Here is a 23,952-nt window from a genome sequence, read left to right on the forward strand (position 1 = left end):
TTCAAGCCCAAGATGAGGAATTTTAAGGTCCAATTTCGTGCAAATAAGGTCAAGAAGAGTGCAAGAATCAGCCACAACAAGAGTTGCTTTCCGCCCAAGTTTTGAGAGAAGACTAGTCAAACTTTCCAAGATTGTCAAGATTCTTTTCCTAGTTGGGATTTACCTTATTTATTTATTTATATATAGGTTATTAATATTTTCCTTAGTCTATTTATGGTCTCCTAAGTACCATTTAATGCTTTCCTAGAAGTACTAAATTTGTTCCTAGTTAAGTTACTTTATTTCCTTTCTAGAGTAGGATTCCTTATAATTGTCTTTCTAGGGTTTGGCTGACCTTTTAGCTTCTTATAAGGGGTCTTGGACGCTTTTCCCCCTTCTCCTATATATAGGAGTCCTTTTCATTCATTAAAGACAATTTAGATTGATATTAATAATATTTGAGAGAGTTCTTTGAACCTTTGTGACTTGTTCTTTGAAAAAATATCTTTAAACCTTTACTAGTTTCATAGTTTAAGGTATAAAGTAACTTCTTCTTGTGATATCTTTGGTTTCTTTTTGGTATTCTTTAGAAGGTGATTAGTTTCTACATACTAATTATTGTCTTTAGTTACTCATAAAGCGGTCAAGATCCGAATATATCGTTTTGATTCGTTTTCTCAAGTAAAGGCGTTAGATTTCTTCCAGAAATCTATACGTTGTTACTTGGATCTTTTCAAGACCTTAGAACATCTAATCCTTGGAAATTCGTGGATCTTTCCTTCGAATTTCCCATATCTTTAGTTAGTTTTTTTTGTTTCTTTTCTTTGTGCTTCCGCATTCTAATATTCAATTCTCTATTTGTGATCTCCTTAACCTTGCTGTTATCAAGTGGAGGTCAAGACATTGCGTTGAATGTATAAGGTTTGGTCACACAACTGAGAACTGTTGGAACAAGGTAAGGCTACCGAGGTTGGCGGAGCTTATCAGGAGGTAAGGAAGAAGGAAGAGAAGATGATGAAAAAGAAGCAAGGCCAACTCCCTATACAGGATTGAAAGGCAAAAGGTATACTAATACAAGTTGGCGATCACACACAGAAGTCCAAATAGTAATGGAAGGTCAAGAAAATGGCTCCTCTTTAGATGGGTTTTCAATCTTAGCTAGGGTAACAACTCAACCGGAGAGTCTTATAGTAAATGTTCCATTAGCTAACAAGTTTAGTGTCTTAATTACATCTGTTAACACTCAAATAGGCAACCCTCAGGGTCTGCAACAATTTGGAATGTTAGAGGACTTAACTAATCCTCTAAGTAGAAGGAGTTGAAGCTCTCTATGGCAAAGCAAAAAGTAGATGTCTTAGGAGTTTTAGAGACAAGAGTAAAAGAGAATAAGGCACACAATATCTTGAAGAAGTTAGGTGTCGAGCGATCAAATTGTTGTAACTACCTTATGGCTTCAAATGGAAGGATTTGGATTTAATGGAAGAGCTCATCTACATTACATCCTCTTGAGACAAGAACAATTCATTCACTGCAAAACTAGACCATGCCAAAACTGGGCCCCCTTTCGGATTCGAGAAAGGCTAGAAATTAAAGCGAGAAAATCACAAGCCCAAAACTGACCCTCCACGGAGCCCTAGATGGGCCATGAAGGGAACCATGACCCGTTATGGTACTCGTGACAAGAAGGCAGAACATGCCCAAAAAGGTTCCCCCTCCCACGGACCTTTAGACGGCCCGTGAGGATGACGGATTTTACAAGTGGTCGTAAGGGGTCAAGTCAGTAGGGATTCTCCCCTAGCCACTGGTCAAGGGCCACGGGCGTCACAACAGTCGGTGAAGCCCCACACGGACCATGAAGTCGTTTGTGAAGGGTTTTTATCAGACTTAGAGTTGAGGATCAACTTCAAACGATCATAACTTTTAGCACAAAATGAATTAGGTTGCCCATGACCTATCAAATTAAAAATCTCTGAGTCCTCTGTCCAACGCCATTGAGTTTTCCTAGTTCCAAGCTCGAAGTAAAAAGTTATGCCGAAAATAGGGAAGCCCTGCCAGGCAAGATTTCTTCACAACACGTTTGACGGGCCGTGGTGCTGATGACGACCCGTTTTTGGCTTCTAGTGACCCAATTCGATAGTTTTAAGTCAGAGGTTGTAGGGTCTTTTCCTAACTGTTTTAACTCAATACTATGTCGTTTTTCCTTCTACCCAAACCCTATATAATGATTTTAAACCCCCCAAATCATCCAAACTCAATTCATTCTCTTAAATTCTCAAAAGTTGATCAAGCTTCTCCTCTCAAATATCTCTCTCTAGAAGTTGAAGAAGAAAGCTAGGGTTTCAAAAGATGTAAATGTACCTTTGTTTGATACCACGTTTTCAAAAGATGCCTTGGAAGAACATTATCATGCACCCAACTATACATCCTAGCTACAAATTCTTTTGATAGTTAGCAGCCTGGAAAAGATTAGCAACAGTGAAGAGATTACAAAATTTTGGTGTCCAAGTCCCTTTGAAGTGTGTTTTCTGCCATGCTCCTCTTGAAACCTTTGTGCACCTGTTTTTTGGTTGTCCTTTACAAGGAGATTGTGGGGTCAATTTCTTACTTGGCTAGGAATACACAAACTGAAATGCAGAACAACCGTGAGCATATGTTATGGCTAAAAAGCAAGCGAGGCAATGCAGTTATAGCTTCATGTGGTTTTGGCATGTTGGTGGCCGTTATTTGGAGGGAAAGAAATCAACTAAGGTTTCAATCAGACAAGTTTCAAGTTGATAATATATGCCGATAAATAGCTTGCTTTCATATCAAAGGTAGATAAGTAGCTAAATGAAAGCTTCCTTTGCAAAACTTGATTGGAGTGCGATGAATCGCATACTCTAGCTTCAACTCTCTGTAAAGTTAAGCAGTAATAATGACTTCTTTCTTTCATTATAAGTTTAGTACAATAGCTTGTTTATCTAGTGGAGGATATGAAATACTTAGCTCACAGCTTGCAGGTTAAAATGGTTGAGAAATATGTGATCAGCATCTATTTGATTCTTGTATTTCTAACTTCTTAGTATGAAATGAATGAAAGCTGTTTTACCAAAAAAAATTATCATGCCAAAGTGACAAATTTTGATAAGATAATGAATGGCACTAATTGAGAGGATAAAAATAATCTTGACCTAGGCAAAATTTTAACCAACAAAAAGTGTGTTGAGACTCCATTAGTTACAAGTTTAGCCAAAGTATTTAATAACTACAAGACTTTCTTTAATCCAATATTTTTATTTCTTTTTACATGGGTATAAAATGAGAAAAATAATGGGAAAAAAATGGAAGAGAATGCCTTTGTTATTTCTTTCTTGCGTGTTTATTAAAGTATGAGGAACATCCCTTTATATGGTATGATATGAAATCATCAAATGTTACATCTCTTTAGGAGGGTATTGATAAGATATGTATAACATCATACATGTATGTATATCTAGAGGACACATCCACTTCAACTAATGAATTCATAACATCTCCGTTTAAGATATGTTACACTGTCATGTTTCTTTCCCAGGTCTCCCACCTTTCTTAACAAATAACACCTACATTACGGAAAACTACCTTTCTCAATTTCGAATAAGACAGTTTGAAGTAGAGCAAGATGACATTAAATGCATTTAATTTCTAAACCCATTCTGGAGATCAATCACATCCAACAAACAAAACAAGGCATTGGCAACAATAACTACTTCTCCACAAAATTAAGAGGAAAAAAAAACACAAACTAATGTGGACAGCCATCAGATTTGGAACCAAAACTAATCAATAAAAGAGTGTTAAGGATCGTCGACAAAATAGTAGAAGCCAATCAAAGTCAATAAAATGAGTACAAAGATCAGATTTTGAACCAAAAATAAGACATTACTAAATGTTAAGAATTGTTGAAAAAATAGGAATATATCAACATTATTTCATCATTGTTGATCAGAGCCTAGCATATTGAGAGCTTTGAGTATGAAAGTGTAGGTGAAGGCATCCTCCTGGAGCTTCTCAAATCTGCATCAGACACGGAAGGTTAAAACTATGAGAAGATTAGATATGCAATTTTCTCTTCATTCCTTCTTTCTATTTTATTTTTTTTCAAAAAAAAATTCTTTCATCAAAAATCGCAACAGGGGAAAGGAACTCTACAGATTTTAGTTTGAAAGTGGAATTGATTACATGAAGAAACACATCCGATGACCCTGAACTATATTGTACCATGGATCTCACAATAAAATCCAAAAGTTGGAAATTCCTGTAGTTCTCTACGTACCTTAAACACAGTGAGCTTGATTGAAAACTTGAGCAAATGGATATATGAACGACATGAAAAAGCTATTCGTTCACTTTCTATCTTCTCTATTTTCCATCAGACCATTCACAAAGTCCTACTGCAAAAACAATCCTTTTTCAAGTAGGATTCTATATACTATTCCTATTTTTATTCCTATTCTAAGTAGGATTGTATATACTATTCTTGTTCCTATTCCTATCCTATGTAGGAATTGTATATATTATTCTTGTTCCTATTCCTATTCTAAGTAGCATTGTATATATTGTTTTTGTTCCTATTCCTATTCTAATAGATACCGTGATTAAAAAAATGAACTTTGGCGCAGCTCTCAAAAGGTAGCTCATAAGGTAAGGAACTGAGGATTGTCCAAGACCAATAAGGAAACCCAATTTCAAATTCTCAACCGCTGTGAGATCTAACACCCCTACCGTGCATGCTCAGGACTGAACATCTGTGGTGTGTACCTCAGCATTCATACCAAGATTGGGTAAACCATGAAATTGGTATGAACCTCAGCATTCATACCAAGATGAGAACTTAATGATACCAATTTCTTATCATGGTAGCAGTGCTTGGTTGAACAAAACAAGAATCTGTCCCTCTATTTATCTCTGTGCATCTCTCCTATATGATAAAATGAGTAGAAAGTAAAGGTCATATCTATTAAGTTCCGACTCTATTGTCCAAAAAAAAAATCCCAACAGAACAAACTAGTCATACATCACGATTTTTTCTGCATCAAAAGACTCCGCTTTTGTTAGTAAAATTGACACAAACACCTTCTAAGGTTTTTCTGAGATAATGAGGAAACAACAATTATGTTATTATTCAAACTAATAGTTCTCTCGCACTATAAAGTGTCAGATCCTCTCTTCCCATTTCCTTATTTCTTCTATGTTCTTCCAGCAGCAGGCGAGTACTTGGAAAACCAACTTTTTCACTCTCAGGCCAACCACTCACATATATCAGTCTCACCACCAGCTATTCTGATGCACACATTAATTTCTGGTCCAAGAACTCTAGAAATCTGGTAAGTTTCTATATCTTTTCCAGTAAGGTGGCGATTAGATTATTTTCTTGATCCTTGATTACATTTTATTACCAATCATTCATTAACTTAATTGTCTTGAAACTCATCCAAAATGTCAAGGAGATTATTCTTCATAGCGGGAACTAAGTCTTTGGATATCAATGAGTCGGCTTCATCCAAGGAAAATTGGTATGACTAGATAGGGAGGATTGTACAACTTTTCCTTCGTATCCAAGATGGTCAGAAGAAGGATCAGGAGCAAAGGCATCACCTCCCATGGTCAACAAGATTCATGTAGAAAAAAAACTACTTCTTCAGAGAATGGAGTCTCTCCAAAACTGTTTGGTCCAAATATTCAAAGGCCTTCATCAAGAAATACCAACGGGTTCAGATTTGCATAGATGGGTTCACAATAAATGAAAATTTTCCTGAGGGGTTACTATGTATTAAACGAATGATTTAGGTTCCTCTTTGAACTTCCCTTAAGAGAAGTGGCCCTAAGAATCAAAATAGGCAATTACGATGGAAGAACATGGAGCTAAAAATTGACTGGTGTCAGCGGCAGCAGGGTGAATTTCTGAAAGAGCTCAACCAGATCGTGTTTGGGTTTAGATTACTGGGTTTGCTGCTCCACCTGTGATCGCGGAACGCTTTCAGAGCAGTTAGGGAGAAATGCAGAGCTGGCTAAAGACAGGAGAAGACCAGTCTAAAAACCATTTGTGGTGGGCTAAGGTTCGCGTTAAAGGGCACCTAGACAAGATTCTAACCTCTGTTGTAGTAGATGCAGGAGATTTCATGTTCAAAATCTATATCTGGATGGAAACCACCATGACTCGCAGCCAGAAAGACTCAGATTTGTGAAAAGGGTTTGTCGATGATACTCCAACTGGTTACAAGTCATCCATGGGGATGTTAAGCCAAATATCATGGAAAAGCTTGAAAGACTTGCAAGCTAGAAAAGGCAATACCTCTCAATGGATGGAACATTGACTCTAATCAACATCACATTGGACAGCAAACTCACATACCTAATGTTATTATTCCCTATTCTCAGCAAGGTACTGAGTATTGACGAAAGTGGACCAAATCAGGAAGAGGTTCTTACGGGATGGCAACAACAGTCAATACAAGTTCAGTCTGGTGAAATGGGACAAAGTAGACTACCAAAATAGAATGAAGGAACAGGAGTAAAATTGGCAGCACACAAGAAAGTCTACTTATGAAATGGTTGTGGAGATGCAACAATGACAATGGGACCCAATGGAAACAAGTTATAATTGCCAAGGATAGGGAAGAAAGCCATTGGCACCCAAGAATATCAAGTACTCCAAATGGCACTGCTCACTAGAAATATATCAACAAACAATGAAGTAATTCAGAGAACACGGATTATTGTTTTCAGAAGGAATTGACAATATTGGGAGCTCAACAGCTGATGGAGTTGCGAAGGAGAGGCAAAATGAAATGGGGCAGCAATGCGAAAGGTACCTTATCAGTAAAACTATGCAATAAATTACAGCATTTTACCAGCAGATATATGGAAAATTGGCCCTGGAAAACTAATCTTTCCAGTAAAACTGGCATGTTTTACACGAATAGCCTCGTTAAATGTCTGTCTCACACAAGATAACATCAGAAGAAGAGGAATAGTTCTGTGCAGCAGGTGTTACATGTGAAATGAAGAAACAGAAGGCATTTGCACTTATTTCTACACTGCACAATTGCAAGAACATTTGGAGCATGTTTTTGAATCAGTTTGGTCTGCCATGGGTTATATAGCAAACAAAATAATGGAAGCATTTATGCGATTGGGGTAAATGGGAAGTCAAAGACTCCAGAAAGATTTGATAGATGATTTCTCTGACCATCTTTTGGTGTCTATGGAAGGAGAGAAAACCTGATATGCTTTGGAGGAATATCAACGTCTTCATCTGTCCTAAAGTCTAGATGTCTAGTGAAGCTTTTTTGTTGGTATATACAGAAAATTGTGGATTTGGTAGGCTCACAGTATTATGGTTAGGGATGGCAAAGAACATGTAAAGAACACCAATTTATTGCCTGAATTGTACTCTGATGAGATCTACAGGATGCATATCCACAAAATTTCATTACTTCATTATAATTATAAATAGAACACGAAAGCATTATCTAAGGAGGAATCCAAGTTCTTAGATAGCAAAAGGCCCTATTTTGCCTTTCTTATTTTCTTTAACCTTTTAAAGTCAAATGAAGAAAAAAAAAATCCCCTTCCGTCCTACTGTATGAAGAGCACATTTCCTTGAAGTTGCTTCGCTCTACCAGTGTGAAGCAAGGAACCCTCACCCTATATGTCATTGCTTAATGGGCGAATAAATGGCTTTTAATAGCATTGGATGATCTTTACTCCAGAAAGCAGAAATTATACTTCAGATCCAAAAAACATCTCAGAATTCGGTTCGAGCTTTCATAGGATTGGTAAGATTTTCTAAACAAGAGATTTTTGCTTGAGACCTAAAGTGATCTCTTGGTTTTCTGATGTTCTGTTATCATATACGCATCGGAAACTCTAAACTAAGTAACCAAAACTCCTGAAGGAGAGGAGAGGACTATTTATGGTGGCATGGGCACATCAAAGCTATATATAAGGTGTAGGAGGGATACAAGCTGACAAACCAAACTGGTACTCAGAATACTAAATGGCCTTGTAAGCACATCTAGAAAGCCAAAGTGCCTCACAAAGTGGCATGTTTCACTTGGCTTTTAGCTAATGAGGCTGCTTTGACTCTTGAGTCTTGACAATGTGCAAGAGGAGAATCTCTTTATGCAATAGATGTTCTGGATGTGGAAAAGATACAGAGACAGTGAGGCATCTATTCCTACACTGTAAAATCACTGACCAACTGTGGCAGATTTTCTTCAATCTCAGAGGCATCTCTTGGATAATACCTTGTAAGATTGATGAGACTCTTTTCAGTTGGGAGGAAGCTAGTTTTGAAGCAAGAAAACAAAGACAGATGGAGGATTATCCTTGCCTGCATCTGGTGGACTATAAGGAGAGAAAGGATGACAGATGTTTTAAGAACGGGAGTAGCAATATGCAGGAGATTAAACTTAAATGTATTTTGTTGTTCTGCTTTTGGTGTACAAATATTTACTTGAGACTGCGGCAATTCTGGATGTTTTAGGGTCCATCTAGAGCTAGGTTTAGCTCCTGGGAAGAGTTTTACTTCCTTTAAATGTAAATATCGTTTTTCCAGTACTACCTAAGTACTGATATAAATACAAATGTTACAGTTACCAAAAAAAAAACGAAAAAGATGCAAGTTCACTGGAAGGAAAATCCTGTCATTTCTTATCCAAATGATTCAGGTCATAAAGCTAGTTATAAAATCATACCTTCCAGATTTTGAAAAATGTCCTGCACCCATTTCACATTTGAACAAGAGTAAATTATCATTCGTCTTCATATCTCTCAACTTGGCCACAAACTTTGCTGGCTCAGAGTACATAACACGTGGATCTGTCACAATTTAAGACCTCATATTAAATCAAAAGTAGAAATATCTAAACAAGTGACTGGAGATTACTCCTTTATTTCATGGTTGTATCACCAAGTTTATGTTATGACAGATATAAACCATTATATCAGTTTTTACTGATTTTGTCCATATTTATAAGCAATTATCCTTAGTTGCTACAAAAAATAAGTACATACTTATGGACTGCAGAAAATTACGCTGGATCACAAAGATGAAATCATATTAATTAAATGAACTCGAATCTTATGACTGTCTTTTGATAAGATACAAATATCTTATTTTGCATTTATCCTGTTCTGAATCTAAAAACTCTACAGGAAAAGCAATCATTTGCTACTAGATTATAAAAAAAAATAATACAAATTAGCTAAGTATCAGAATTAACGCTTTGATGACCTGAAATGTTGACAGTGTTCTAAGTATATGATTTTATCGGAAGTTGACATTTGCTGAGAAACTCTTAATCTTTTTCTCCTGTGGATTGACAGTACTAGCAAAGCATATTAAAGTATAGTAGCATTAAATGAGAAGAAACTGAAAAGAAGTCATCCCAAGATGTATCTCTGAATAAATTACTGGTTTTCTAATTTAGTTAGAAGTGTCCATAGTTCATCACCAGAGAGATGAGGAGTCAAACTAATAAGCCATCATTTGTTCAAGTAATTAACTCCAGAAGTCAGACAGTTTAAACTGCCAGCTTTAAAGGCGATCAATTTCTGAAGCATAAAAAAGTTACTGCTGTGCATCATTGCAAGAAAATTGGCTTCGGCTTATGATCTAACTATATCCAATAAGCTTCATTTGGAAGGTTTTTTTCAAAACTTGGTAACTTGTCCTATAAGACAAATTATGGTTCTTTAGAACTAGGAATTCTTCACATCTCATTTTTTATCCCTGGACTGACATACTAGTCTCCAAACAAAGACTCCTAATGATATTAAATCTATGTAAGTGTACCAACAACGAACCAACCTTGATCCCAATTAGTTGGGCTTTTGGTATATGGATACTTTGCTTTTGCGTATTCCATTCTTCGTTGAGTTCCTCATGGATTCTAACCAAGAAACTGTAAACAACTTCAGTCCATGCCATCTTACGGGCATTCATTGCATTTAAATACTTTTACTCACCAGTGTCCCACATGGAAGAACAGACTGATGCGTTTAGATGTCTACATAGGACATAAAAAACCATCTCACACAACCTTCTATAATTTTATACCCGGAATGTACTATATACTCCTTCCGTGTGGATATGTTGAGCCTCTAAATTCTATACTACTCATATTTGATAGATATGTTGGGCCTTAGAGTCCCAAGACAGTCAATTCCATGTAACATTACTAGTTTCACAACTGTTAATGGAGCCAACTCCCTCCAGAATTCAAAAGCAAGTTTGAGGAAATGAACATTACCAAGGCCCTTTACCACCCTCCCCAAACACTTTTTCCTTTCCTATCATATATCTTCAAAACTGGAAATTGCTGCACCAGCTTCCATTTCACTTACCATTCAAGCCAGCTGTAACAAGAATGTCTGGATAATTCTGTGCTTTGACCTGTAAGAGAAAAAGGAAAAAAGAAAAAGGCAAAGGCATGTTGAGTTGTTAACATAAGTGTACTTTCCTGATTGTGTTGCTCAATGCACAAACCTTAAGTAGTTTTTTTGGGAGACGGATATATTACTTACATTATCAACAGGGGAATATGACTTCATGTAGAAATAGAATTCTTCCTGACGTGGATCACCCCATTCCTGTAGCAAATGAATAGATTAAACATCAATCACAAACTTCAAAATATCCATCTTCCAAGTCTCACAATCTAGTTCTCACACCTCCTCAAATACACCTTATGCACATTTAGATCCACGTTACAAAAATTTACTACTACAGTTACAGTTTATCCACTGGAAATCTGAGGCATAATCAATGCCATTACCACAAAAGTTCACTCTCAGATACATTGTTGTAATGATATCCTCGCATTGATCATCTAAGTGATTTCAAATGGAGAATCCACACCAATGAATGTCATGCCACTTAATATTTCTCATTAAAGTAAGACATATGCGGATTTCAATTAAAGAGATCTAACCTCCCACTCTGAAGTTGTTAAAGGAATAGTTGGATCAAGCATTGTAGTTACAACATCTACAAAAGGAACCCCAGCAACAGCGGCTTTGAACAAATTAGGACGCATGTTAACAACAGCACTGATCAGCAATCCACCTGCACTTCTTCCATTGATACAAAGCTTTTCCTTGGAACAGTACTTCTTGTCTATTAAATATTCTGCACAAGCAATGAAATCTGTGAAAGTATTTTTCTTTTTCAACAGTTTCCCATTTTCATACCACTGCCTCCCCATTTCACCACCTCCACGAATGTGAGCAATAGTGTAAATGAAACCCCTGTCTAACAGAGAAAAGCGTGACGCCTTGAAAGTGGGATCAATACATATCTGTTAGGAATATGACATTTGCAGTGTCAGCAAAGAATGATCAAGCTAAAAGTATTAAACATAATGGCTGTGACCTTGCACAAAATATAAATCTCAGGAATTCCACAATTGATAGACTGAAGAATTCACATCAATACAATTAGAAAGCCATCAATTGTTGGTGAATTTTCATTTATACCGAGGACAACGTGTACGCTTTTCTTGTACCCTCCTTTAAAAAGAAAAAAACAAAAGGATTCATCTGATAGTGTATATCAAAGACTATCAAATTAAAACCATATGTGAATACCCATTGGCAACACAATCAATTCATTCTTTAAAAAATTGACATTTTAACTCCTGAACTCAGATGACATATACATTGTATTATCAGATCATTTCATGTAACTTTGCATTTTTTACCTGCAGTATTTTTCTACAAAGAGTAAACTTCACAAACTCTTGTTCCATTTACACAAATGGTCATCAGTACAAAAAAAGGACATGTCACAACTTCTCCATCTAAGATCTGTGAGATTCTGTAAAACACAGTGTTCAGAAACCATCAGATACGACCACACTGCACTTAGCTTAACCACAACAGAGATTTGACCTTCTTCCTTCAGATCAACAAGAAAAGGAAGGACAAATACAGAGTAGTACTCCACATTTAGTTACTCAATAATTAGCAAGAAAATCACCTCGTAGGATCCATAACCATAAAGAAGCAACGGATCTGAACTATCAAGTTTTACAAGATTTTTTTGATAGATTATTGATATAGGTATCTGTGTGCCATCTGAAGCAGTAGCCCATTGCCTCTCAGTTACATAATTTGATGCATCAAAGCCTCCCAGTACCTAAATAAGATAATGAAACAAACCATTACAACTAATAACCAAAAGTTCAATAACCATTAATTGCTGATCAACGAACGTGAAAATGTTCCAAAAACACAAAGAACCAAAAGAGTTATACAAGACTGCTATATTCATATTTCTAGTATGATACTTCAAAGGGATGGCCAATGCTATATTCATATTTCTAGTACGATACTATAAAGGGATGGCCAAAATGTTCTTTCTTTGAGACGAGCGAAAAATTCTGAACACCAGAAGCATGTAATCAGTATGCACTGACTGCTTATCTCATCAGTAAAATTCTTCGAATAGGAATAGGAATCCTAGTTGGAAAAAGAGTCTAATGTAGTGTCTATAAATAGGGTCTTTATGTAACAATTTGATACACAATTCAATAATATTATCTTCTATATTTCACACATGATACTCATTGGTGGGAAACGTCAAGTCACCGTGTCAAATTCTGGCGACGGTTAGGGCTGATTTGTGTCATCTTTCATTCTGAAGGTGTTGTGCGAAAACCAACACCATCACGAGGCTCGGGAAGCTCAGGAGACCAAACCCCAGCCAGTACTACCGGAAAAAAACCCCTCACGCGCTCTCATGCGCCGTTCGAAGGTGGAAGTTTTCACGCGAGATCTGGATCACACACCGGCACATAAGGGCCGCCTATGGTCTTTTTTTTTTAGCTGTTTTTTTCTGTTGGGGTCGTCCAGTATTTCTGATCAAACCCATCCAGTTTTCTCCAGAACCGATCGCTGGAATTAGGGTTCCGGCGATTTCCAGGCAGTTTCCGGCAAGTTCCCGGTGAAATCAGAATTTCCAAGCAGTTTCCAGGCACTGTAGGCTGATTCCAGCAGTTTCCAGCAAGTTTCTTACTATTTTCACGTCAAATTTTGAAAAATATCTTTTGGTTGTGATGTTTTTGGCTCCAAAAATACGGGGATTGGAAGTACAAGCTCTATAATCACTTCAGAACCATTAATGGAAAGTACAAACTATTTAGCTTGGGCTTCCTCAGTTGAGTTGTGGTGCAAGGGTCAAGGTGTTCAAGATCACTTAACAAACAATGCTTGTGTGTTAGATGAAAAGACAGTCCAGTGATGAGGATGCAAAAGTCAAAGCACAATGGGAGAAAGTGGATGCTCAATTATGTAGTCTCCTTTGGCGCTCTTTGATTCAAAGTTGATGCCCTTGTTTCACCCATTCCAGACATGCTATTCAGTTTGGGAAAATGCATGAGCTTTATACACTAATGACATATCTCGGTTCTATGATGTGATATCTCGGATGACAACTTAAAGAAACAAGAATCCGATATGTCTACTTACTTGGGACAGGTACAGGAAGTCATGGAGGAATTTGAAACTTTGATGCCAGTCACTACAAACGTGGAAAAGCAACAAGAGCACAGGCAAACATTATTTCTAGTTCTTACAAGTGCTAGACTTCCTACTGACCCTAATCTGTGTGTGACCAGATTCTAGCCAGTCCAATGGTTCCTACAATTGATGAATTATTCTCTCGTCTACTTCATCTTGCTGCGCCTCCTAGTCACAAAGTAGTTTCATCACCCACTGTTAACTCCTCTATTCTTGCATCTCAAACCATATAAAAATGAACATATCCGTCTATGGACAATCAGCAAGGAGGAGGACCTTTTGGGAAACCTCGATCCAAGTGTAGTCATTGTCATAAAATTGGACACACTCGTGACATATGTTATACTTTGCACGGTCCACCACCTAGCTATGATCCTATTTTATTTTATTTTTGATAAAGTAAAGTTGTATTCCTCAGCAATGAGGGTATGCTGGCAACCATCAAAAAGATTTACATCAGTGACCCAAAAAAGACCAACGCAAGAAATTGCTACTAAACTTATAAAGAAGAGAAAAAAAATTAAAATTTGTCCAGCATCCTCTATACCCTCCTCATTACAGCAAAAACAAAAGGTCTTCATACAACGCCATTTGATCTTTTGTACTGATTCTGCAGTATTTTCCATACACCTCTTGTTTCTTTCACTCCAAATAGTCCACCATTTACAAGAGGGTATCATGTTCCACCATTTCTTCTGGCTCTTACTTTCCCCTCCTCACCCAGCAACTAAGAAGGTCTGTAGTGTGTTCTGGCATTGTCCATTTTGTGTGTGTTCTGCTTAGAAAAATGGTCCATAATTGAGCAGTGACTTTGCAATGGAGGAATAGATGGCTATTAGTCTCATTTGTCTCATTACACAGTGAACACCAGGAAGCTATTTCAAAGCCTCTTCTTTGCAGCTTCTCATGAGTTAGGCATGCCCTNAAACAGAAGGTCTTCATACAACGCCATTTGATCTTTTGTACTGATTCTGCAGTATTTTCCATACACCTCTTGTTTCTTTCACTCCAAATAGTCCACCATATACAAGAGGGTATCATGTTCCACCATTTCTTCTGGCTCTTACTCCCCCCTCCTCACCCAGCAACTAAGAAGGTCTGCAGTGTGTTCTGGCATTGTCCATTTTGTGTGTGTTCTGCTTAGAAAAATGGCCCATAATTGAGCAGTGACTTTGCAATGGAGGAATAGATGGCTATTAGTCTCATTTGTCTCATTACACAGTGAACACCAGGAAGCTATTTCAAAGCCTCTTCTTTGCAGCTTCTCATGAGTTAGGCATGCCCTTCTAACCACTAGCCATGAGAAACACCTCACTTTAGTTGGCACTTTATTTTTCCATACCTTACTCCATGGTCCAGAGATTTCCCTTGGAAGTTCCTTTACTTTCCTATTGTACAATCTGCTGACTGACAACATACCATCATGATTGTGTTTCCAAATCATTACATCAACTTCCAGATTTGTGCCCTTGAAATCATCTAGTGTTTGTAGCATCTCGGCTACTCTCCCTATCTCCCAGTCATTTGGTAACCTTCTGAAGCTGAAATTCCACCCTTGTTCAGACCATACCTCATTTACCATTGCATCTTGAGACGAGCTGAGGATATATATATCCGGATAGGAAGACATCGAGGAGTCCTGACCAATCCAGTGATCTTTCAAGAAAAGAACCCTGGTCCCATTCCCCACTTTGTATCTAATATTGTGTTGTAGTTGACCCCATAAATTTCTGATAGTTCTCCACACTGAGACACCATACGGGATATTCACCATATCGGAAACCCGTGGGCTATTCTGGCCGTACTTGTTACTGATAACTTCCTTCCAAAGCGCTTGATCCTCTCTTCCGAACCTCCACAACTATTTTGCCAACAAGCATTTGTTTTGTAGCCCCAAGTTTCTGATCCCTAACCCCCCTGAGCTTCTACTCAGCAAAGCAGTTTGCCATTTGACAAGATGTATTCTTTTACCTTCCTTGATTCCCGACCAAAGAAAATCCCTCCTTAATTTATCAAGTCTTTCTTCCACTTTGGCCGGCATAGGGAATAGGGACATCACATAAGTAGGTAAAGAGTCTAGTACAGAGTTTATCAGAATGGTTCTCCCACCGGAGGATAGATATTGAGATTTCCAGTTTGCCAGCTTCTTCTCAGTTTTTTCAATTATACCATCCCATATCACTAGCTCTTTATGGTTGTTTCCAAGTGGCATACCTAGGTAAACAGTTGGGAGTTTTTCAATTCTGCACCCCAAAATGTTTGCTGAGGCCTGGATCTGTGTCACCTCTTTGATGGGATATATACAACTCTTCCTCCAATTGACTGCCAAGCCTGAGACTGCCTCAAAGACTACCAATATCATTCTGACAATTCTAATTTGTTCCTCCTTAGCTTCACAAAATATGACAGTGTCGTCAGCATAAAGCAAGTGACAAATCTGCATATCCACCCCTGAGAAATTGCCTACTTTGAATCCTTGCAACAATGAGTTTTGAGTAGCCACCCTCATCATACTATCGAATCCTTCCATGGCTATGATGAAAAGGAAAGAGGACAAAGGGTCTCCCTGTCTGAGACCTCTTTCTGAGGTAAAAAAGCCAGTAGGTTCTCCATTTATCAGAATGGAGAACCTAACAGTTTTTATACAGATCTCAATCCATCTCTCACCAAACCCCATTTGTTTTAACATATTGAGCAAAAACTCCCAGTTGACATATCATATGCCTTCTCAATGTCTAGCTTGCACATAACTCCAGAGTCAGCCCTTCTGAGTTTAGTATCTACACATTCGCTAGCAATAAGGGCAGCATCCATGATCTGTCTGCCTTTTATGAATGCCATCTGATGTTTGTCTACCAGTTTGCCGATTACTTTCTTCAACCTCTCAGCTAGCAGCTTAGCTATAATTTTGTATACCCCACCTATCAAACTTATGGGTCTGAAGTCCCTAAGCTCAACTGCCTCTGTCTTCTTCGGGATAAGAGCCACAAAGGTGGCATTCAAGCTCTTCTCAAAGACCTGCTGATCATGAAATTGTCTGATGGTATTCATGATATCTACCTTGAGCATCTCCCAAAAGTTCTGATAAAAGCTCATAGGAAATCTGTCAGGGCCAGGGGCTTTGTCGCTTGCACACAATTTGATTCCTTCTGCCACTTCTTCTTCCTCGAACTGTCTTTGTAACCAATCATTTTCCTCCAAACTGATGCTTTCAATGCCTTGTAAGTTTAGGCCAGGCATCCAATTCTCAGTTTCTCTGTATAGTTTCTGATAGAAATTAGTAATCTCTGTTTTGATCTCATCAGTATCAGTCAACTCTCTGCCATTTACAGCCAATTTTTCAATTGAGTTTATTCTTTTGTGTGTTGTGGCCATCCTATGGAAGTACTTGGTGTTCTTGTCTCCATGTTTGAGCCATTGAATTCTTGATCTTTGTCTCCAAGCTATCTCCTCATTCCTGGAAGCTTCATCAAATTCCCTAGATAGATGAACTTTTTGAAGGAGTTCATCATCAGTCAATATTCTTTCCTCTTGTATCTTTTCCAGACCAACAATTTGATTGAGTATCTCTTCCTTCTTTTGCTTCCAGTTGACTCTGTTCTCATAGCCCCATTGTTTCAACTTCCCTTTCAGTAACTTCAGTTTGGAAGCTAAGATAAAAGAGGGGGTCCCATTTACTGAGAAGGAGCACCACCAATCCTTTACCTTCTCCCTGAAACCTTCTACTTGCATCCACCATTGTTCAAACTTGAAATAAGATTTCTTCAAGTTTAGCTCCCCGCAAGTTAGCATCACTGGATTGTGATCAGACTCTAGTCTTGGTAGAAGACTTTGCCTAACTTGTGAGAAAGAGTCGTCCCAATGATGAGAGCAAAAAAGTCTATCCAATCTAAAAGCAGTCGAATGGTTTCACCCCTTCTCCAGGTGTACAATCCTCCAAATAAAGGAGGGTCAATTAGCTCCATTTCATTTATCCAATCTGTGAAGTCAGACATAGCCCCTGTTAATCTCTGTCCAGTTGATCTTTTCGTAGGATATCTTGTCACATTGAAATCCCCACAAAACAACCAAGGACCTGTGCATGTGTTCTTTAGATTGATTAGATCCCTCCATAACTCCCTTCTGATGACTTCATTACAATCAGCATAAATTGAACTAAGGAACCAAGTTAAGTTCGTATTAATGCCTTCAAATCTACATGTGATTACTTGCCCAGAAGCCTCCACCAATTCACCTTTCCACATTCTCCTGTCCCATAACACTGCTATACCCCCACTTCTCCCCACAGCCTCTAGGTGTAGTTCTCCCAGCCATCAGTTGAACCACAATTGTTTGATCAATTGTGTATCTGCTCCTGTCAATTTTGTTTCCACTAGCACGTATATATCTGCACCCCACTGTTGAAGTAGACTCCGAATTAATCTTCTTTTATTCTCATAGTTTGCCCCCCTAACATTCCATGTTACAACTTTAAACATTGATCACTTGAAGTTGTTTTTCTCCCCCTACTTCTTGGTTCGCCATCTTTAAAATTCACATTAAAAGCCAAATTCCTCACTTCCTTTGGGATGTTAATGGAGTTATTGCCATTTATGTGTTTCTCCGTATTTTGCTTGAGGAATTCCCTCTTTTGATCAATTTTCAGAAATGATTCAAAAGTAGTCTTATCGCATCCTTCGAAGGCAGCACCAAATAATCTGCTAAGTTTAAGGACATTCGCTTGCACCCATAAAGAAGCTCTGTCATCAATGGCTTCCTCTGAGAGAGAGTCATCACTGGCAATAGGACGAGGCTCGTCCAGAATTACCAATTGGATCTTGGAGGGTTCTCCTGTGTAAACTTCTTGATCATCCCCTAAATTCACCCTTTTCTCGCAAACTAAGGGAAGTATTGTCTCCTCCGCATACTCTGAAGGATTAATTCCACGCTGCATGTCAATGATTTCAATTGTGATGTTGTTTGATGGATTATGAGTCGCTTGCATGAGTTCTTCAAGCTCTGTAGAAGATGTCATGAAATTCTCCGTATAATTTCTGTTGTTGAAAATATCCCCGATAAAAGGTTCTGTAAAATAGGTCACTGTAGCTTTTGGGCCTAAGTTAATGGGCCCAACCCCACCACACTTTGAACAAGATAAAAATCGACCCGGACTCTCTGCTTGGGCCTCCACATGCCTTTTTCCAGATGAATTTTCACAGGTCACGTGCCCACTTTTATCCAGCGGTACAAGACCCCGATCGTGATTGAATTCTGGACAAAAGCTCTCTTTGCCTTTCCTTAATCTCTCTTCCATCTCTGTCGTAAGAGTCCCCCTCTGCAAAGAACTTTCCCCATATGTCAAACCTCTGACATATCGATCAGAGTGCTTCTCCCCCTTCTTTTTTTTGAATCTTGCTGGAGCTTCACACCATACTGGTAGCAGAAAAATGCCATCTCCATCTTCAATCTCGATTTCCGTCGGAATTTTCTCCCTAGGACCCTTGACCCTAATTCGAGCCCATCGGAGATGGTTTTTTAGGGTGGTTTCCTCCTCCGTCTCCAACCACCCCCCACATTGGTCACCAATTTGTTTCATCACCTTGTCTGTCCAGAGATGTAGAGGAAGACCTAGAATCCGAACCCAAAACCAATCAAACTTGAAGTCAGCTTGTGTCGTTCCTGCTTTGGGAGACCACCATTCCATCTGTAAATAGTGATTCTTTCTTCTCCACTTCCCCATATAACAATATGCTCTGCTTCCTTTCCTGACTGGAACTTGAAAAGAAATTGAATACCATTCATGTCGTAAATGTTGACATTATGGATGCCTTTCCACGTTTGAATAGCCCACCTTCTGACTTCGTTCCGTGAGGGAATTTCGTCATCCACTGGGAAGCTTCCCACCAGACATCTGCTAAGGACCCCTTCTTCTTCACAAAGTGTCTCCTTCTGATTTTCTACTCTCCTATCAGATATGGTCCCCCATTTGCTCTTTTGAATGACCTTCTTATAACATTCCTCTCCCCTGAGCCTCATAAACGCAGAATTCCCCTGTTTCTCAGTAACATGTCCTGCCTCCTTAATGATGAAGCTTTCAATTTTTTTTATAGGCCACCCCAGCCCTCATTAAAGATGTTTTCTGGCAGAATAATCACCGAACGTTCATGGCCATTAACCGCAATGATTGAGATGAACCTACCGTATTTATTGAACTTCAAAGAGCAATAAATGTAGGTAGAAAAGTCCTTGCATCTCCAAGTCTTAAATGACTTGCCTTTAATGCCAGAAGCCTCCCCTAGCCTTTTGCATATCCATAATAAAGCATCCCTGCTCAGCTTCATTCTCCTCACGTGTAGTTTCGCACTCTCCACCCACTCAAACCAGTTTCCTTTCGTGTTTCTAGACACAATAATATCATATGATTTGACCCCAAGTCTGAAATATATTCTGTTATCCATGGGAAAGAAAGAATAAGGAAGAAGAAAAAAAGGGATTGGGTTTTCTGGCAAAGGAAGTTCACCAGATTATGGCTTCCTAAGGACCGGAAGGGTCCCTAGGAGATTGTCTTGGGATAAGTGCCTGAGAGCTTTTTTGACTTTGAGCATCAATTGTTTAACTATAAAATTTGATGATGATATTTTCTTTATTAAACTAATTATTATTGTAATTTCTTCCATTATCACACCATAGGAAAAAATGAGTAGCAATAACAATAACAATAACAACAATAAAACAATAACTACAATTAATTAGCTAATTACAGAAGAACAATTAAAATGTAGTACCTGTTCCAAATCACCAGCTACAGTAGGGAACTCCTGCAATATGCCTTTGACCACATCCCCAGGACTATCCCTTTGCCGCTCAGGCTGGAAATCATCACAGTCTGACCCGGAACCGGTGTCCGATTCACTAGAATCCGAATACTTCCTCTTTCCCTCTCGTTTCGATCTCCTACTACTGCTGCTGCCTCTATGCTCCCGCTTCTTCACATGTTTCTTTTTTCTCTTCACCCTCTCCCTATGCTTATCACTCCTTGAGGAGCTCCTCCGACTCCTCTCCCCCTCACGACGCCGTTTGTGCCGACGCTTTTGCCGTTTTTCATCTTCAGAGGAGCTATCAACTTCATAGTCAGATTCAGAAGATGATTCAGATGAGGACGTGGCTGATTCTTCTTGTTTTCTTTTCTTCCTCCTCCTCGAATTCTCTCCCATGGTGATCCTTGTTCTGCAGGAGAAATTCAAGGTGGAGATTATTAGAAGGTTTTGTCTATTCTGGTTGCTGATCACAAATTTGTTAAATTTTGGGACTCAAGTGTCCAATTTAAAACAATTTCTGGTTTTTTGTCATCCATTAGTTTTAAATAAAAAGGATTGTATTTTCGCTTATACACTCCAAAAAGAATTTATATTTGCCCGTCATTATATTTTTCACTAGTGATGGTGTGCCCGTGTGCTCCCAATCTGGAGCAAACAATGGAAAAGAGAAATCAAATAGATAAAAAGTGGCTGAGGAAGAGGATCGCCAACAGAGTATAATGAGAAAATTTGATGATATATAATATCCTCATTCATCTATTTGTGTAATTAATAGACACTGCTCTTTTTTTTTGGCATTACAGAGGGAGTACTTTTTTTTCCAAATGAGCTTGAGATGCATGATCAAACAACTAAGCAGATCAACTCAATTTCATCATCTTCCTACTAACATTTTTTCTTACTAATGCAAAGCTTGATTAATGATAGAATGATTATCCTTGGAAATGCCTAAAAATAAGTTGTGATCATTTTTCAAAACCCAGTAAAATTAGTCACAAAAATATGACTGATGCACGCGAGTATAAAGATCCAAGGGAAGCAAACTCACACAAACTATGTTTAAAATGTGAAGAAGCATCATAACAAACTGTCAAATTGTGAGAATATTCATCAAGTTTTTCTTATTCTTTTCATCAATCCTTAAAAGGGGAACATAATTACTACTCTCTCCAGGGAAAACAGTTTTCGGAAATGGTCAGCTAAAGGAGATGATACTTCATGAGAAATTAATTCCTCTTCCTCCGCCTCCTCCGCAGCTCCGCCAATTCACAAAGATCAATTTATATGTTCTTCTCATTATCTTATTGACGCAATACATTGAATTATTTTTTATACAAAGGAGTGACCACACACCCTCACAAGTCACATATATGATATAACCAGAAATTTGTGAAGATATGCCACTGAAGCTATAGCAGAAGAATTCAGGAACAAGAAGTTAATTCTGTACTTGAGCAAAAGGAGCAGTCTATCTTGATGACCCAAAAACTATCAATAGAGCAGTCTATCTTTAGGACTGCTTTCTTTCATGTCAGCGTAAATACTTTATAAAGTAGCGATGAACACTTAGTTGAGGGTCATCACAAAGAAGCACCCACTTAGAATGTTTACAATTGTGGGATTAGAATAATAAGAGAAAAGAAGCAGAATTGGATGGAGTTTAAAGATGAAAATAAGAGTGACGCTTTCCTAGGGAATAAGATATACCTTTTTTAGCATTTAGTAACGGAAATCAACTCATAAATCAGTAAAATGCTCCCAGCTGAAGGAGACTTCATTACCAAATTTGAACTCGAGATTTTAGTTAAGAGAGGAGAGAACCATCCCTTCCTTCAGTGGTTATTTTGCATCTGCAACTGTGCAGAACCATTAACCACAACCTTGATACCTATGCATGTCTTGACTATTTATATGAACTTGGCAGTGGTTTGCTTGAGAATCTTTACTAGCATGATCCATATTAATCCATAAACTAAACTAAAATACATGAAATGGTAAATTCACTAAACTTTTTGGGTAGTAATACAACAGTGAGAACACATATGATTTATCCACATCTACACAAAGAAATGGAAATAATCAATTGAGATTTGTCCTACATGAAAATATGAGAAGATCACCTTCTAGGTTGTGCTTCTATAAACGTAAAGTTTCTAACTTCTTTTTATATGAGGAATTGATGGTGGTGTTCGGACCAACTTGCACACACCTCGACTATTTCCAAGTACTATTACCTCCCGCTAGCATAGTAAATAACAACAACCGCTTAACTTTATTGAGTATTAATTCAACATTGTATAATTATTTTGCATCCATATTATACCAACAATTCTTTGACACGAATACTGCCCTCAAGGACGTGTACAAGAAGGTCTTTGGTTAAAAGTGGAGACTAAAATTGTAATTCAAAAGGTTTCAGTAAATACATGCTTAGCATAACGAACTCATACGATCTAAATCTCTTCTCATCTTCACAATTAAGAAGATCCTGTCTTCTTTCTAGGTAAAAGCCAAAAGAAAATGCTTTAGTCTAAAGTGTTTAACTTTCAAGAAATACAATAATCCATCTCACCAAAACAAAAGTAAATTTAATTCTCGAGTACAAGGAATTTGGAGACGGGGGAAAAACTTAATAGTAGCAACAACTGCAAATAAAAATCAAGCAGAAAAAGGCCAGCACAACATTAAAGTTGTACATCTCGTAAAATCAAACAAATGAAATGCTTACAAGCAGGCCTAAAGTGATAACATCAGCCTATCACCATCATCATTACTCGTCTTTCAGAACCCTCCGTCATCCTCTAAATTCCCTATTTGGCTTCGAATTCTAATATTGAAACTTGTGGTGATATTCAAATCCATAAAAAAATTAACGTAGTCCAGAAATAGCTATACTTTCTTTTGGGGCAATTTCACGAACACCTTTTATGCAAGTACGGATGTTTTACCTAATTTAACAAACTCCTAAATCTTAATCTATTGTTACTTACCTTGAAACAGATGAAATTTAAGATTAAATCAAATCTTGAAAGAGCTGAAACCGATGAAATTTAAGATTAACCCATGAAAAAATAAGCAAAAAAGGAAACATGCAATACAATAACCTAAATTCCTGGAAAATTCAAAACATCTCGAATTAGAAATTAACACAATCTTAAACCTAACTAACATTAAAAGGCCAAATAAAAAAAACAAAAAAAACAGAGGGGAAACTTACCTGTAAACTGGGCAAGAAAGAGCAGTAGGAGCTTAGGGAGAAAAAAGTATTCTTGAAGACTTGTGATGTGAAGGAGGAGACTGCTTCTAACCACAGCAATGTGAAAAAGTAGCAGAAGTGAGGGCCATTAAATAAGTTAAATCAGATAGTTCAACCTTTTATTCACAAAGTACAAAAGGCAACAACAGATAAAAATATGAAAATGTCAAAAATATCCTTAAAGCATCTGGTTTAGCTAAGGCTTTTTTTAAACATAATACATAAACATGACATTAACTTGATGTTAGCTGGCAACTATGACCTTTAATTTTTGGTATGCACAAGTAGACACTTTAATTTTTATAAAATTGAACAAATGGACACATTCGTCCTACATGGCACCCTACGTGGCAATTTCATGTCCTACATGGCATC

At 37.8% G+C, this 23,952-nt stretch overlaps 2 protein-coding genes across 2 annotated transcripts; both read right to left on the minus strand.

Moving 5' to 3' along the window:
- Positions 1-3,760: 3,760 nt before the first annotated feature.
- LOC125869755 (uncharacterized) lies at positions 3,761-15,298 on the minus strand. Its single transcript, XM_049550195.1, has 9 exons — positions 14,867-15,298; positions 12,874-12,989; positions 12,700-12,781; positions 11,984-12,142; positions 10,938-11,303; positions 10,531-10,596; positions 10,351-10,399; positions 8,700-8,823; positions 3,761-4,014 (listed from the first exon to the last, which is right to left on the minus strand). The coding sequence occupies exons 1-9, from the start codon at positions 15,296-15,298 to the stop codon at positions 3,933-3,935; spliced, it is 1,476 nt and encodes a 491-aa protein (XP_049406152.1). The 3' UTR covers positions 3,761-3,932.
- Positions 15,299-20,252: 4,954 nt separating this feature from the next.
- LOC125869756 (uncharacterized) lies at positions 20,253-23,661 on the minus strand. The gene is made up of 2 exons (XM_049550196.1): positions 23,539-23,661; positions 20,253-20,730 (listed from the first exon to the last, which is right to left on the minus strand). The coding sequence occupies exon 2, from the start codon at positions 20,715-20,717 to the stop codon at positions 20,253-20,255; it is 465 nt and encodes a 154-aa protein (XP_049406153.1). The 5' UTR covers positions 20,718-20,730; positions 23,539-23,661.
- Positions 23,662-23,952: the final 291 nt, after the last annotated feature.

This window comes from Solanum stenotomum, chromosome 7 (assembly GCF_019186545.1).
Source record: "Solanum stenotomum isolate F172 chromosome 7, ASM1918654v1, whole genome shotgun sequence".
NCBI classification, from domain to species: Eukaryota; Viridiplantae; Streptophyta; class Magnoliopsida; order Solanales; family Solanaceae; genus Solanum; species Solanum stenotomum.

Bases quoted from the DNA above. Each gene is read 5' to 3' on its own strand.
- LOC125869755 (XM_049550195.1), bottom strand. From the start codon at position 15,298: ATGGTGAATATCCCGTATGGTGTCTCAGTGTGGAGAACTATCAGAAAT. The intron at 10,597-10,937 runs GTTAGATCTCTT...CATTTGCTACAG, and splicing joins TAACAACTTCAGAGTGGGAG to GAATGGGGTGATCCACGTCA. The intron at 8,824-10,350 runs GTAAGTGAAATG...AAATTGTGACAG, and splicing joins TGTTACAGCTGGCTTGAATG to ATCCACGTGTTATGTACTCT.
- LOC125869756 (XM_049550196.1), bottom strand. From the start codon at position 20,717: ATGGGAGAGAATTCGAGGAGGAGGAAGAAAAGAAAACAAGAAGAATCA.